The sequence below is a fragment of the Molossus molossus genome, unplaced genomic scaffold, assembly GCF_014108415.1.
Source record: "Molossus molossus isolate mMolMol1 unplaced genomic scaffold, mMolMol1.p scaffold_m16_p_9, whole genome shotgun sequence".
Lineage (NCBI taxonomy): Eukaryota > Metazoa > Chordata > Mammalia > Chiroptera > Molossidae > Molossus > Molossus molossus.
In genome coordinates this window covers 31,731,683-31,744,520 of record NW_023425403.1, presented here as the reverse complement: position 1 = coordinate 31,744,520, position 12,838 = coordinate 31,731,683, and the positions used below count along the sequence as shown (strand labels likewise).

Sequence of the window (12,838 nt, the reverse complement as noted above, 5' to 3'; positions counted from 1 at the left end):
CTGATACCTTCTTGTGCAATTTCGGGCCTGCCCAGATCCTAGACCCATGCAGAAGAGGGATGGATATGTGCAAGAGTTCAATCTTCAATTTGTCTCAACTTGGGAATCTCTGAACTTGATCAAATTTCCAGACAAGGATCTGAGGGCTTAATGCTCCCACAGTGATCCTGAAATCCCAGATTTCTACCACAAAGAATGGAGAACTAGGTAACTAAAAACAACCTTTCAGTTGAATGTGATAGATACTAGATAGATAATAAATACATAGATGAATGAATAGATAGATGATAGATGATAGATAGATAGATAGATAGATAGATAGATAGATAGATAGATAGATAGATAGATATAGAGACATAGATAGATGATAGATAGATACATAGATAGATACCTAGAGACATAAATAGATAGATGATATATACATAGATAAATAATCTTATATACATACATGTATTTTAATTAGTCTGAAACCATCATCAGTTAACAAGGTAATGAATTATTGGGCCAACTTCCCAGAGAAGTGAGTGTGTTATTTTGAAGCCACTTGTGCTGCCCCTGGACACTTGGCAATCCAGTTTTGAGTCGTGAGCTGTGCTACGTAGGAGTGTACATGGCAAGAAACTGATATCTCTAACCAGTGAGGACCTATGGCCTGCCAACAGCCATGTGAATGGGGTTGGAAGTGGGCCAGGTGGAGTCTGCCACCTGAGTAAACTGGAAACATACCCTCCTCTAGTCAAGCCTTAAGATGACTACAGTTCCAGGTGATACCTCATGGTGCCTTGTGTGGAGACCCTGAGCCAGTGTGGCCCATTACCAGATCTCCCTCTCCTATATCCTTCCTACCTGCTTGGTATTTGGTGCCCAATATCTCAAGTGTTCCTCTATAACACCATTCTCACATCATCCAACCACTGTCTATCTCCACAGTGGAATCAATTCTTTCTGGCCCTGGCCCACCCTAGGGATTTTCTTTATCTTCCTAGTAGGAAAAAGCTGCTCTCAAGAAAGGACCGTGAGCAAATGAGCTCCTGAACGTGGAATTCCAGACATCAGGAAGCCAAGGGGAAGGTGTGCATTTGGTGGTGGTGAGAAGAAGTGGTAAAGTTTTACAGAAGTTTTGATCTCATACATATTATAAAGCCAATTACATGCCACATTGCCCAGGTGTAAATATTATCCTATTACAACAAACAAAATATGTTCTTTTCTCACATAAGCTCTGGAAGAAAACAGCATCAAGGATTGATGTTGCAATTTATATTGAAAATTAAGTTACTTTTTTTTTTATCCGCTCCTGAGGATATTTTTCTATTGATTTTGAGAGAGAGTGGAAGGGAGAGAGGGAGGGAGGGAGAGAGAGAGAAGGAGAAAATCTTCCATGTGAGAGAGACACATAAATTTGTTGCCTCTCCCATGACCCCTACCAGGGCTGGGGATCCAACCTGCAACTCAGGTATGTGCCCTTGATCGGAATTAAACCTGTAACCCTTTGGTCTGCAGGCAGACACTCCAACTGCTGAGCCAAACTGGACCGAGCTATTTATTGTTTTGTTTAGCATTAATCCTCTCCATTATCAAAGTTAGAAATGAGAGGGGGAGAATCTTGAAAAACAACAACAAAAACCCAGCTATTTCAACCCTGATGCATTTAGAAATAGCTATATCATGACCTTATAATTTAACTATTTATATTTTTTATTCAATTATTTCATAAACTATTTTCTGAGAGCTGGTTTACTTTAAAATTTTTTTATCTTTATTGTTGGAAGTATTACCAATATTCCCCCTTTTTTCTCCCATTGACCCTCTCCTTCCCACTCCCAATTCCCTCCTGCCTTCCCCACATTATTGTAGTGTCCATTGGTTATGCATATATGCATCTAAGTTCTTTGGTTTACCTCTTCCTGCCCCCCATCTTTATCCCCCTTCCCTCTGAAGTTTGTCAGTCTGTTCCCTACTTCCATGTCTCTGGATCTATTTTGATTGTCAGCGTATTTTGTTCATTATATTCTATAAATAAGTGAGACCATGTGTCATTTGTTTTTCTCTGACTGGCTTATTTTGCTTAGCATTATACTCTCCAGGTCCCTCCATGTCATCTCAAAAGGTAAGAGATCTTTCTTTCTTACAGCTGCATAGTATTCCATTGTGTAAAAGCACCACAGCTTTTTATCTACTCATCTACTGGTGGGCACTTGGGCTGTTTCCAAATCTTAGCTATGGTTTACTTTAAAATTTAAATGGTGTCCCTGGTCCATATGGCTCAGTAGTTGAGTTTCAACCCATGTACCAAGAGGTTGCCGGTTCAATTCCTAGTCAGGGCACATGCCCAGGTTGTGGGTCCAATCCCCAGTGGGAGGCATACAGGAAGTGGCCAATCCATGTTCTCTTTCATTGATGTTTCTCTCTCTCGGTCCTTCTCCATTACACTCTCTCTAAAATTAAGAAAAAACATTTTAATTAAATGGTGTGATTATAAAATTATACAATTGCTATGAAAACAGTGTGGCAGTTCCTCAAAAAATTAAAAGAACTACCATATGATTCAGCAATTCCATTTCTGGGTATATATTCAAAAGTAGTAAAGGCAGCGTCTCAAAGAGATATTTGCACACCCATGTTGGGACTGCTAGAACAAAAATACCATAAACCGGCTCTGTCTTGTGTGGTTCAGTTGGTTGAGCACCATCCCATGCACTGAAAGGTTTCCAATTCAATTCCCAGTTAGGGCACATACCAAGGTTTCAGGTTCAACCCCTGGTTGGGGTATGTGCAGGATACAACCTATTGACGTTTCTCTCTCACATTGATGATTTTCTCCCTCTCTCTCTCCCCCTCCATCTCTCCATTAAAAAAATCAATAAAAACATACATTTTTTAAAAACCACAGACTGGGTAACTTAAAAACACTGGAAATGTACTTCTTACAGTTGAGAAGGTGAGAGGTCAAAGATCAAGACTGACAAATTTGGTGTCGGGTGAGAACCCACTTCTTGGTTCAGACTGCCATCTTCCTGCTGTGTGTCCCCACTTGGCAGGAGTGAGGGGGCTCTCTGAAATCTCTTCTGTGGACACTAGTCCCATCACCAGGGCTCCGCTTCCCACAGGCTGACCTCCAAATATCACAACGAGGATTAGTTTTCAACATATGAATTCGGAGGCACACAGACATTTAGTCTATAGCACATGTTCATTGCAAAACTATTCACAGTAGCCGAGATGTGGAAACAACTCACAAAATGTAGTATATACAGACAATGAAATATTATGGGATATTTTTCAGAGGAGGAAATCTTGTCACATGCTGCAACTTGGGGAAACCTTGAGGCCATTATGCTAAGTGAAATAGCCAGTCACAAAGAGACAAATATGGTGACTTCACTTATATTATGTATCTAAAGTAGTCAAATTCATAGAAACAAGATAGAATGGTGGCTGTCAGAGCCTGAAGGGAGGAGGGAAAGGGGAGTTGCTTTCTAATGGGTACAGAATTTCAATTTTATAAGATGAAAAAGTTATAGAGATCTATTATACAACAATGCAGATGTGCTTAACACTACTAAACTGTACACTTACAACTGATTAAGATAGGAATGAGGTATCCAAAGGATTAACTGCTCTCTAGATTCCCTGCTGATATATCCCTCCTGCCTCCCTGCCTGGTACTTTGTACCCAGCCCCTCTGCAGGGGACCCTCCAATGCCAGCCTCATATTGCTCTGCTGCCTTTGTAGACAGTGTCTTCTAAGCATTTCCTGTGAGATTATGGGACTAATTTCATTTGGATAATCCATTGCTGATAAAACCATTTCAGAATTCCTGTGTCCACAGGTCGCAACAATTGTTCTTCCTAGTGTGACTGAAATAGAAGAGGCAATTTCTTACACATGCATCTGTACAAGAGAGGATCAGAAACTGCTTTATAAAAGCCCCCAATGATTCCTCACCTTGGCAAAATTATGACAAAACTCAGACTTATTTATTTTAAGTTAGGCTGGAGATCAAATTATTCATCTAATATACAGTAAATAAAAGTTCAAGAAAATCATTGTTTCCCTTTATATTTTGGTTCAAGTAGTTTTATATTCCTACAACTTGATCTCAAAGTATAGGAAACTTTTTAAAGATGTTGGCAGATTTTGACTGAAAAGATTTCCATTAAACTCCAGATCTTAACTATTAGCGAAAATGAAATAAAATGTCTCACTGACTAAAAACAGTTCTTTCTACTTAAAAAAAAAAAAAAAAAAAAATCCTGCTGTGAAAATTCTTCTTTTCCTTGTCTTCTAGAATACTTTTTGTACTGCAAAGAACATTTCCTTTCTTTAAAGAAATAGCAACTCCTTTATTCAACGATAGATTGTTGAATCTCTAATCTTCTCTTTCTAATTTCCTTTGACTATTTCACATCTCTTTAGACACACCATTGGGATATTAAGGGAGCAGAAACAAGGTAAGGTAAAAATTAAAGAAAATAGAGGAGATAATTTATAAAATCATCATAAATTACATTCTGATATGAAATAACAATTTCCCAAAGAAGTACCTTACACATGATAGAATTGTTCTAATATAAAGTAATGGTAGAATTTTGTCCATGATTGATTGAATAGCCTAAGAATAATGTACATAAATGTCAAGTGTGTGTTTACAAAGCAAGAAAACACAGGTTGGACTGCCTGCTTAGACTGGAATTTCTAACACATTTGTAAAGTTGTGCCGAAGGGTTCTTGGGAAGTTTTAAAGAGTTTGTAGACCAGGTTATTCTCTCTCTCTCTCTCTCTCTCTCTCTCTCTCTCTCTCTCTCTCTGATGTTAGTGTGAAAAGAAAAAATATGTCAAAGAAAAAATATAAAAATTACTTAAGCCATAAGCAGGAGAACAAATTCTTTAATTAAATCCTTTCATTAAAGTGGACTGTAGCCTACCAATAGAAGAAGCTTAACTATTCTGCTTTTCTCATACACAATGAAGAACAAGTGGCCTTCCTGTTTCTCATATATTCTGTAAGAAGAAAATACCTAATTATATCTTATTTCTAGTTACTGTAAGTCTATCAAGTTTTCATGACTTTAGAGGCATGAATTAGAACGAGGCATTATCAAGCAACCATCAACCATCGATACAGTTTCAAATCTTAGATTCTCTGATTTATAATCACACTGCTAATTTAAGAATCATGACAAGCTAATAATAGGTATAAGGTAAGTTGGCAAAGCAGTAATGATGTCTTAATTAAAATTCCAATAGAAACATTGTCCAAATCCACAGTTTTCAAATTTTGCTACTTCAGAAGAATAAATGTATTTTCATAAAAGCCTCGGTAAGTATGGGTCACAGGGATGCACATGTTTATCAAAACTCTTCAAACCGTGCACTTATGCCCTGTCCACTTAACTATATATCATACCTTAATTTTAAAAGAGTAAAAAGAGCATCCTTAACCATAAAGCCCAAAAAGCTACAGTCACTTAATATAAGAGAAAACCCCAAGAAATAGAAATGCTCAGGCTGTTTGCTATTGATTTGTGTGATCATTTTAAATCTTTATGCTCTTCCTTCCTTCAACCACTATTTGATCATTGGATCTGCTCCTGGGGGAATGTGTAGAGAAGCAATTGAAGCAACTTCTTCTGTGTTTTTCACAAACCTTGTCCCTCAACATTCATGATTTAGAGAATGCAAGGTAGATTTCGAAGGGTACATTCATATCAAGGGGATTACATGAAAGTATTAGCTTTTTTGTGGCTAAAAGGGCTTTTCTTTGTTCTTTTACCAGGGGAAAAGGTTTGCTTTGGGCGGGCTCCCTATGGCAAAGCTCTTTGAGGAATGAATTCTTAAGTGCATTCAACCATGTCTTTAGGACCTTCTACTTAAACCATTTAAAAGGGATAGTGGGACATTGTCCTTCACACCTTTTCTGTCTTTGATGGGTGATCTAAGCCAATCAGGAATTTTGATACACTTTCTAGGGCACTTGAAAAACATGATCTTAAAAACAAATTTGCAAAAGATTGCACATTTTTTATTAAAAAATAAAAATTCTTCATTAATGCCAAATGTAAAATTAGTTCAAACTCAAAAGTTTTCAGTCAAGGATTATTTAATTTTGATACAACTTTTTGCTTGTATTTACAAATAAAATTTAACAGTACTTTACTGGTGAATTTACAGTTAAAGTTTATCAACAAGGGATTTTAAGTATAAGATGAAGAAAACCTTGCAACTATGGTAGTACTGCCTATGGCATGAGTAGAGAGAAGGTAAAAAGGAAATAAAAGTCTGGCCTAAGATCTATTCTCACTTTTCTGCTCTTCAAGTTCAGTTAGTTTGTCTGTCAGCCTGATGTATTAGAGCAGGAAGTAACTTTAGAGATCATCCAATTCTTTCTTTCCATTTTACAAATGGGGAAACTGAGACTCAATTTCTCATGGTTTGATCAAGGTCATTCATGAAGATCAAGTAATAAACCTTTCACATAGTTACCTTTACATTTTCAATCAATTTAAGGTGAAACATCAATTATATATGAATGATGTTTAGAACACAGCTTTCTCAAAATAAGAAAAAAATATGTTTAGACTCTATGTAATTAAATTAATCAAAGCACAGTCTGCATAACCAGATAATTTTCATTCAAATCCTGGCTCCAAATCATAGTTCCACAACGAACTAGCCATGAGACTTTGAGTGACTTTCTGAGACTCTGTTTTACCACCTATACCTATAAAATCAGGGAGAATAATTCCTAGCTCAAATACTGCTGTGACAGAATAAATAATATCCTGTAAATAAGGTGTTAATATAAGTAGTAGCCCCTATAATAAGTAGTCAATATTGTATTTTAAATTCTATAAAAGGACTGTGTATGCTTACCTTAAAATTATTTGGTTTTGATCTTGCTAGAATAGCTAGAATTCTAGCTATTCCCTATAAACTTTTACAAGTTTAATAATTACATTTTATTTAATTATATTTTAGCAATTCTGCCCTATAGCTAGAATTGCTAAAATATAATTAAATAAAATGTAATTATTAAACTTGTAAAAAATATTTTTTGAGCTCAACTAATGGCAGGTGTTGTGATAGTACAAAAACAACGTGCAGTTCTATCCCTATCCTGAAAAAGAAATGAATTCACATGAAATCAACCATGACCCATAAAAGTCTCTATGTAATCAAGTGCTCAATTGTGTTTAACAGTCACAGCACTCTGAAACTAGGGAAGAGATAGACCTCAGTGAGGCTTAGAACAGACATCCAAGACTGGGTGGAGGAAAGATGAATACAGGTGGTGGTGAAGATGAGAGAGTGAATGCGGAGGGAGAGAAAGTGGCCCCATCTGTATGTTTTCTATATATGATGGGAAGATGAGAAGAAGGCTTGTGTAAGAAGGGCAGGTTTAAAACTGAGCAATATATTCATACTCCAAATGAATGTATGGAGCATTCATATAATTCCTCATTCACATAACACATATTGTTATTTGGCTCAGCTTTGAAGCAATTGATTGTTGACCTTGTTTTTACCCAGACAGGGAGGGTAAATACTGCTCTCAAAATAGCCAGATTTGAAATTATCACTCACAACCCTAGACCATATTTCTCATTCTTTATGCCTTACTCCTTAATCATGTTTTTAGAGCATATTTCACACTTGAAGTACATCTTTTTAAATAGAAATTGATTTTCTACTTCTACTTTCCCAGAAAACATTGCACGAAAGTAAAAAAATAAAATAAGATTCTTGTGCCCCTCTACCAATAATTAGCTGTGAAGCAAAAACCAGACACCTAGTCCCTAGGTAAGTTGCTACCTGAAATGCTTCCTTCTGGGTCTGAAATTTCACAGATAGAACCAGTTGACGAGAGAGCAAAGTAATATCCAATGCACATCACACAGCCTTCATTTCGGAGTTCTGTTTCATAGAATCTTTGGGCAAAACTGCTAGTCTATATTATTTCTATTCCATAAAAATTGAGTTCAGGGCGGGATAGGAAGAATTTATTTTATGACTCTGCCTGATAAATATCATGTGAATTTGAATGACATGTTCATGCTCCCTATAAGTATCAGGTCCCTGAGATAGCCTGACAATGCACTTCAGGGCAGAGCAGGAAGAGAGGGTAGTCCCAGCTAGAGACAACAAGGGAGGCATTTTAGTCCTCTCCTAGGACAGTGGGCGGGCTTGAGAAGAAAGGATCGCGCTCTTCTGTGTTCGGGGCCATGTAGACTGGAATTTTAAGCACAAAAACAGTGCAAAAAGCAGAGCCTCCAACCAAGCAGTCTTCAATATCACGCGGGGTATTTCAAGGAAAGAAAAGCCACAGTAGGTGTTACATGCCCAGGCTAACACTGTTAATGCGGAGCCCTGTTCTAGTGTGGAGCCCTGGCGCGTCACTGAGTGCGTAGAAACTTGCCCTTGGTTTGGGCTCCTGGTTTGAAAAACTCAGAACTAGGACAAATCAACTGCCTCCCAGGACGCGGCTCGGCGGGGCAGCGACTGCCCTCTGCAGCCCGCAGCTCCCGCTGACGCTGTCCAGGCGTTGCCCGGGGGAAAGGCTGCGGCGCGGTCGGAAGGCGCGGGAGGAGTCTGGCGGTGATTGATGAGCACGGGACGAATGAATAAAAGTACTTGTCTAGGGACAGCAAAGACCCCGAGTTAACTGTGAAGGTCTGGCATTCCCTGGGCGTTTCGTCAGAGCCAGAGCCGCCTGCACCGACGGGAGGCGGGCTCTGCTCCAGGAGCTGGGGGACCGAGCCGCGAACCCAACGCGTCCTGGTCGGCGCTCCCTGTGCTCGCTCCGCTCCTCGTGCGCCCCATCCTCGAGGGAAACCCTCTGGCTTGGTGTTGAATCAAAATCAGTGATTAAACCTTGTCCTGGGGCTTCAGCTGGATTAGGAGTATGGGAATATATCTGTTTATTAAAAAACACTTATAGACATACGAATTGAGGTCGGAGTTAAGGAGGGAGCGTGAATGTCTGAAGCCACTCGGAGGGGACAGCTTGCGCGTTAATGCTCACAGTCTGCCCAAGCCCGACGGAGCCGAGAAGTCTCCGAGGTTTCCCGAGTGAGCCCGCGCACTGCTGCGGGCGGGCGGCCGGGAACTGAGCGCAGGCAGCGGAGGGAGAGCGGCTTCCACCCACCAGGCGGAGTCTTGGCTTTCAGAGACCGGGTACCCGGATTCCCTGCCGAGCACAGTGCAGAGACTGGCGCCTTGGCCTCTGGGTGCCCTGATTCCCCCGTCGCCACGCGTCCTTAGCCAGAATGTATATGCTTCCTCCCTGCACACCTAGGAGCTCAGAGATTTGCCTTGGACACTCATCCTTCCCTCCCTGGCACACGTCCCTTCCAGAACGCCCCGCCCCGCTGCGAGTCATTTATCCCTGAGGGGTGGGGAGTGGGGTGACGCAGTGGAGGAAAACCACTGGGAACGCTGCTTCTGGAAGGGCAGTCGACGACTGCGGGCTGGCCACGCCGGCCAGTTTCCCACTGGCGCTCAAACTTGAGTTACTTTTGCGTGCAGACAGCAGCGCCGCTGCGCTCTGAACTAGCGGTTTGCAGGGCTGTGGCTGACCCAAGTGTCCTGTCTTCCTTCCTCTGCTGGCCTCCAGACTCTGAAAGCTGCGGAAAGGCCACCCGACGTCCACTGGAGCAGGCAGCAGCATGCAGCCACCGCCAAGCCTGTGCGGACGCGCCCTGGTGGCCCTGATCCTTGCCAGCGGCGTGGCGGGGGTCCAGGGAGGAGACAGGGGATTCCCGCTGGATGCCGCCACTTCGCCACTCCTGGGGACCACAGAGATAATGACGCCCCCTACTAAGACCTCTTGGCCGACAGTGTTCAATACCAGCGTGCCGTGGTCATCCGCACCTCCGCAAATGCCTAAAGCAGGAAAGCCGGTTGGAGCCCCGCCTCACACGCTCTCCCCTCCCAGGTGCAAAGGATCCATCGAAATCAAAGAGACTTTCAAGTACATCAACACGGTGGTGTCCTGCCTAGTGTTCGTGCTGGGCATCATCGGAAACTCCACACTGCTGAGAATTATTTACAAGAACAAATGCATGCGAAATGGCCCTAATATCTTGATAGCCAGCCTGGCTCTGGGAGACCTGCTGCACATCATCATTGACATCCCCATCAATGTCTACAAGGTAAAGGGTGCCTGCTAATATCGCGAGGGGAGGGTGACCAGTTAGGGAGGAGAAGATGGGAAAGTCTTTGGAGGGAGTTTACTCAAGAATATTCGTCCCCTCCTGAAAATCATTAATCACTGGAACCAAATGTCCTTTTGGTCTTCACTACCCCCTGCTAAGCATAGAGCAATTGTAGTCCCCAGACCAGCAGCATCAAAATTACTTGGGAATGTGTTAGAAATGACATTGTATGACCCCACTTCAGACCTGCTCTGGGGTGGAACACACTATTTTTTATTTTATTTTAAAAGCCCTCCATGTAGGGACCTGAAGAGTATTGTGCTAAGCAAAATAAACCAGTCAGGGAAAGACAAGTATCACATTATCTCACTTATATGTGAAATCTAATGAACGCAAACAGACCAGCAAAATAGGCCCAGAGACTTAGAAGCAGGGCACAGACTGACAGGTCTCAGAGGGAGGGGGTTGAGGGGGAGGGTGACAGGCAGAACATAACCAAAGAATGTATATGCTTACATGCATAATCCAGTGACACAGACCATAATGTGGTGAAGACCTGGGGTGGGGTGGGACCAGGTGGAGGGGGACAATGGGAGAAAATTGGGGGACATCTGTAATACCCTCAACAATAAAGATAAATACATTTAAAAATAAATAAACAAAAGCCCTCCATGTAATTATGATGAACTCTGAAGTTTGAGAACCACTGTCCTGAAGAATCTTGTCCCTAAATCTTACAGTCCATTGGGTATATTCTCCCTGCTCAAAATGTGGTCCAAAAGCAGGATTGATATCACCTGAGAGGCTGTTAGAACTGCAAGTCCACCCCAAACTATTGAATGAGACCTGCAGCTTAAGATTCTTAAGTAACTCATGCACACTAACCTTGCGAAGCATTTCCTTGGAGAACCCTGAAAGTAAAGGGGCTAGAATCTGTTCTTAGGAAACAAATGGGCTAGAAGAAAGAAACCTAGACTGATGAGTACAACACAGATCTCCTGCCGTGAATAACTGTACTATTCCTACTTTTTACTGAAGGCCTACAGTGGGCCAAGCACTGGGATAGCTATGTTGCTTTCTTTTTGTCCTTCTGACAGGCCACAGTGAATATTACAGATTATTAGTAGGATGCTCAAGTCTTCACAATGAGAAAGAGTTGGAGGTGGAAATCAGGCTAATCTGCCAGGTTCCATAGTGACAGCTGCACTCCACAGATTACTTCATGGACCAGACCAAGGGCACCTCAAGTCTGTACAGAATGGTTTCAGTAGCTAACATTATTGCGTGATCACCATGGGCATGAGAGGAACCAGGCATGGAGGGCAAGGTCGGGACATAAACCCCTACACAATTTAATTCCAGGCAGCTTTGGAACTCCAGACACATCCCAACATCTCTGGGTCTCAGTTTCCTCAATTCTACAGTAAGCCTGCTGGTGCCCACTTACTGGGGGTTTTTGGTGTTAAGAAAAATTGCCTAAGTGAAAGAGCTGGAAAATGTTAAAGGACTGTGCGAATATGTAAAATGCTTCCCTATCATGATCAGCAGTAGAAAGTTGCACATAAAAACAGAACCTACATGTTAGGGAATGGGAATGTGTTTTGCAGATTTGCCTAAAGCTAGTCCTCAGTATAAGGTGGGGGGGGGGGGGGACTACTGGGAAAGACTTGTAAGGGATGCTTTGATCTTGTGGCAGGAGAGATTATCACAAGGCATGCCTTTAAATTGCCTTCAAGAATCTCTGAAAATTCTAATCCAAATAGCTATATTTTAAGGGAATTCTAGAGACTTCTGAGGTATAGAGATAGGATTCAGATTACAATCCAGGCCCTAGAAGGAAATACTCCCAGAAATAGGGGATAAATAGAAGAAATTCTAAAATACCACATGACAATGAGTGCTTATGAACTCAGAGTTTTCTGGGAGAAACACAGGCTGAAATGGGCCTCTTAAATATAGTCATAGTTCCATTTGGACCAGAAGTGACCAAGTCATTTTTTAAGCAGTCCCATAGACCAAGTCTTACCATTCCAATTTGGCAGAGGAATTTCAATTCATTTCATCAAACCCAACTTGAGAATCTTTAGAGTACAAGGTTTTGGGAGAAATTTTAAAATACATGAAATAAGATCCCTCACAAAAGAGAGATTACATTTTTTAATTAAGCTTGCACAGAATTTTGTAAAAGGTCAGTTTAGGGACGTCCCAGTAAACCCCACACATCAGCCCCATTAGAAACTTTCCTGAGGCAGCCAGCAGCCAGCAGCTGAAGGGCTGTATGGAAGCTGGGGCCGAGAACATTTTCCTTCAGTGTGCCGCTTTTAGGCAAGATGTTCCTCAGCTCTTCCAGGCCCAGCCTACTTTCCCTGTCTTGTCAAATTATTACATTCAATATAAGCCAGAGAATATTTGACTCTAGAGGACACACAGGTTTTACTTTCATTTCAAATTCCTTTATGATTTCCCTAGGGAGTAATATTCTTTTCACCTAAAACCATTTCGTCTGCTAAAGCTGTGTTTTTACTTCTGAAATAAACTGAGTCACTACAAATCTGACCATCTAGTCTTCTGTATTGGTCATAAGCAAATCCATCTTGAAGAATTCGGTCCCATCATTATGTTTGTCATCGAATCCTACATGGTAGCCTTTAGTTAATTTTATGGTATGCATAAATAGGTG

The 12,838-nt window shown here is 41.3% G+C and overlaps 1 protein-coding gene across 3 annotated transcripts in view; it reads left to right on the top strand.

The window, feature by feature from the left end:
* Positions 1 to 12,838, top strand: part of EDNRB (endothelin receptor type B) — a 132,802-nt gene that overhangs the window by 102,725 nt on the left and 17,239 nt on the right. For 2 of the 3 annotated variants that reach the window (XM_036250199.1, XM_036250198.1), the window contains exons 4-5: positions 987 to 1,071; positions 9,618 to 10,155. In XM_036250199.1, coding sequence (XP_036106092.1) covers positions 9,670 to 10,155 — 486 coding nt within the window. In that variant the 5' untranslated portion in view covers positions 987 to 1,071; positions 9,618 to 9,669. The remainder of the gene's footprint in view (positions 1 to 986; positions 1,072 to 9,617; positions 10,156 to 12,838) is intronic. The other variant, XM_036250200.1, reaches the window with a different exon arrangement.